The 3,437-nt window shown below is 30.1% G+C and overlaps 1 protein-coding gene across 1 annotated transcript; it reads right to left on the bottom strand.

Moving 5' to 3' along the window:
* Nucleotides 1-689: 689 nt before the first annotated feature.
* Nucleotides 690-2,520, bottom strand: LOC111678979 (elongation of very long chain fatty acids protein 4-like). Its single transcript, XM_023440450.2, has 5 exons — nucleotides 2,385-2,520; nucleotides 2,146-2,308; nucleotides 1,665-1,836; nucleotides 1,012-1,139; nucleotides 690-931 (listed from the first exon to the last, which is right to left on the bottom strand). Exons 1-5 carry the CDS (start codon nucleotides 2,414-2,416, stop codon nucleotides 746-748), a joined length of 681 nt encoding a protein of 226 aa, XP_023296218.2. The 5' UTR covers nucleotides 2,417-2,520; the 3' UTR covers nucleotides 690-745.
* Between the last annotated feature and the right edge of the window lie 917 nt (nucleotides 2,521-3,437).

The following is a 3,437-nucleotide window of genomic DNA, read 5'->3' as shown; positions in this document are numbered from 1 at the left end:
TAGATAGATAGATAGTTAGATAGATAGATATTTAGATAGTTATTTAGTTAGTAAGTTATTTATTTAGTTAGTTAGTTAGTTAGTTAGTTAGTTAGTTATTTGTTAGTTAGTTAGTTACTGCCGGTCCACATTAGGAAACTCTTTTTGGGAAACTTTTGATTTTGCATGAGAGAGAAAGAGAAGGAATATCATTCATCTCTCTTACGATACGGAGTTTCCCGTACTCGGAAACTTGTTCTGTTTTGTTATTCTTTTTATTCGTACAACAACAAATCAATGCAATTAATACGTAGTTTCTGAAACAAAAGTTTCTATGTGTGGACATTAAGGAAACTTCAAAAGAGAATTAAGGAAAAGTTTCTCTACGAAAGTTTCCTAGTGTGGACTGGCACTTAGTGTACTTAAGTTTTACTTTGTACGGTAGGAAGATACTAGGCCGCTTTCAATACAGTTAACACTCCTTTCCAGCAACATAATCATAATATTTCATAATTTTTATTTTTATGTTCCCCTCAATTTAATGGACTACATCATATAAAAATGTTTTCCTAACAAAATAACATTTATTGGTTGGCACTTAATTAGATTTTGCTGTAGATAATTTTACCCAAATGGTCGTTATTACTGTTCGCCGTCAAACCCACTAAATGCGGCAAAACACGTTTTAGTATTTTCTATATTTTACACGCATTTTTTGTTTATTTATTACTTAAAAAATCTAAATTTTCTATAACTTAATTACATTTTACATTGATTTTATGCATTTTTCTTTTGTCACCGCCAAACCGGAATATTTACGTCGATAAAAACGTCCGAAAAGTATTAAAAATGTAATCATATAGATAATGGTGGCACAGTTGATCCATAATGGAAAATCACATTGACTGGCAATAGCCTGTATAGCCCACAGCAAGCCGGTGGTAAATTGTAGCTGTAAAAGAAAAAAATATGAAACATACTTAATTAAATTATAATCTGTAAAAAATGACATTTGAAATTTGAGTTACATACCAACTGTATGGCGGTTAAATATTTTTTCCACCATAAATATTTTTGTATTACTGGACCACAAGCACTTAAACCATAATAAGTGTACATAACAACATGAATAAGGGAGTTTATTAAAGCGGGAAAAAATGCTGTAAATATGGAGACAGTTCAGGAAAAATAAATTTGTTTAAAATCAAATTTTCTTCTTTGTTGAATGTGTTAAATCAAGAACTTAGGCAAAACCTAAAAAAAATCTAAAATTAAACTAAAACTGAACTAGAACTGAGCTGGAACTGAGCTGGAACAAAACTAGAACTGAACTAGAACAGAGCTAGAACTGAACTAGAACTTAACTAGAACTGAACTAGAACTGAACTGAACTAGAACTGAACTAGAACTGAACTAGAACTGAACTAGAACTGAACTAGAACTGAACTAGAACTGAACTAGAACTGAACTAGAACTGAACTAGAACTGAACTAGAACTGAACTAGAACTGAACTAGAACTGAACTAGAACTGAACTAGAACCGAACTAGAACTGAACTAGAACTGAACTAGAACTGAATTAGAACTGAACTAGACCTGAACTGGAACTAAACTAGAACTACAAACTAATCCTAAGCAACTTTATAATTTTTCTTAATATAAATTTAATATTCCCCTTTTACTCACAAGAACCCGTAGGCACCCATTTGATAGCAATCCACCACAAAGGAAACATGGTACTATGATGATATATGTGTAAAGGTGTCAATTGATCCCATTTGTGACGTAAAATGAAAAATAAAGTATCGGAAAATTCTAAAAGTTTTGAGATAAAGAACCACCAAACAGCAGAGGCCAACTGAAAAGATTAAGAAAATAAAAGTTTTTATGTTTTTTTTGCGACAAATTTGTGTGCGTTATGTAAACAGATAAGTGAATAGTGAAATACATAGAGGGGAAACTTTGCTGATAAAAACTTAAGTGAATAAATTTCATTGGGAAAATTTGGGTGAAACTCAAGAATTTCAAAAATATGAATTTTTAATTGTTTAAAAACATATCCACATTATTGTTATTGACAAAATAGCTTAAAGGTGATTAGACTCTGTTTTTTTAAACATTCTGTCTCACCTCTATTCCCCATTTATGTTTAGTATCTTAAACTTACTTTGATTTCATGTTTTGTGTAAATAACCCGACAAGGTTGACACCAGTAATTATAGTTTAAATGCCAGGCATTTATGACAAGTTCTTTGAAAATGTGAAAATTTATAAAGGCCATCGTTAAATTATAGACAATAAGTACAAATTGTAGTTTTAGAGGTTTGTAACTAAAATAATAGAAAATACTTTAGTGTGTAATATTGTTTATTTTTTTTTTGAAATGTCCTTCAAACAATTAATTACCGTTTAACAAAGTTTGGCAAATAAAATGCCATGACAAGATACAAAGATACCCATGCCAAGATGGGTTTAATGGATGACACTAACAGCCACTGCTGGGTACGAGGATCGGACAAATGTTCGTACACAAATGGCCATATTTTTAAATTAATAGAAGAATTATAACGGTCTATAGGCGTTGTAGTTACAGTTAACAAGGACATTTTCTTGTGCTTTAATAAATAATTCGATATTTTATATGTGTTTGTACTTTTAAAGTTTCTTAAAGACTAATTTGTGTATTTAAAGATTGTTTAAATTTATGCAATTTTTTTTCTTTGTCCCTTAATACAAATATTAAGCAAATATTCAAACTTTTTTTTCGGCGACCTTTAAGAAGTTTTTCTGTCTTCTTTATTTTTTGTTTAAGTATTCTTTGGTGACTGTTTTTTTTTTGTTTGTTTAACAATGGCCTTAACATTTACATGGTTTTTTTCAACTTTAAACCCATTAATGTCAACAATTGACCGCAGAGAATTGACATGCACTCTGGGTCTCTGCTCAACCATGTCTTTAAAACATTCAAATGGTTTAACATTAAAAACGATTGTTTACCTCCCAAATAGCAGCAGGCAGTGGCAAACAAAAACTGAATGAATGGTTTTTTTTAGAAGATGTGAATGGAAAACAAGTTAAAGTGCTTTAGTCAGCTTTGCGGAATCTTAAATACCCTTTCTAATATTTATATAAATTTATTAATATATATCCTCGTTATTACCGCGAAGAAGAGCAGAGTTTCGGCTAGGTTTTTTAAAGAGGTTCCACGTAGGTTACATATACGGACATATAGACGGACATATATAAATTGACCCTACTACCTACATACAGGAAAAATCCAATTCAAGATTACTTATTATTTTCGAAATTTAATCAAAGAAACAATAGATTTCATATTAAGTAAGTCAAATATTGATAAATTCTTATAGGTATATAGGATAATAAATCAGTTAAGAAATGTCCAAGAAATGTCGTTCCACTACTAAAATATCTAAAAATTATATTCTTATATATAGGAGT

The sequence above is a fragment of the Lucilia cuprina genome, chromosome 5 (genome assembly GCF_022045245.1).
Source record: "Lucilia cuprina isolate Lc7/37 chromosome 5, ASM2204524v1, whole genome shotgun sequence".
In the NCBI taxonomy this organism is placed as follows: Eukaryota; Metazoa; Arthropoda; class Insecta; order Diptera; family Calliphoridae; genus Lucilia; species Lucilia cuprina.
This window is presented reverse-complemented; position numbering and strand designations above follow the sequence as displayed.

Excerpts from the sequence above, each read along its gene's own strand:
- LOC111678979 (XM_023440450.2), bottom strand. The coding sequence starts at position 2,416 with ATGGCATTTTATTTGCCAAACTTTGTTAAACG. Across the intron at positions 1,837-2,145 it reads ACACAAAACATGAAATCAAA|TTGGCCTCTGCTGTTTGGTG; the intron begins GTAAGTTTAAGA and ends TAATCTTTTCAG. Across the intron at positions 1,140-1,664 it reads ATGGGTGCCTACGGGTTCTT|CATTTTTTCCCGCTTTAATA; the intron begins GTGAGTAAAAGG and ends CCATATTTACAG.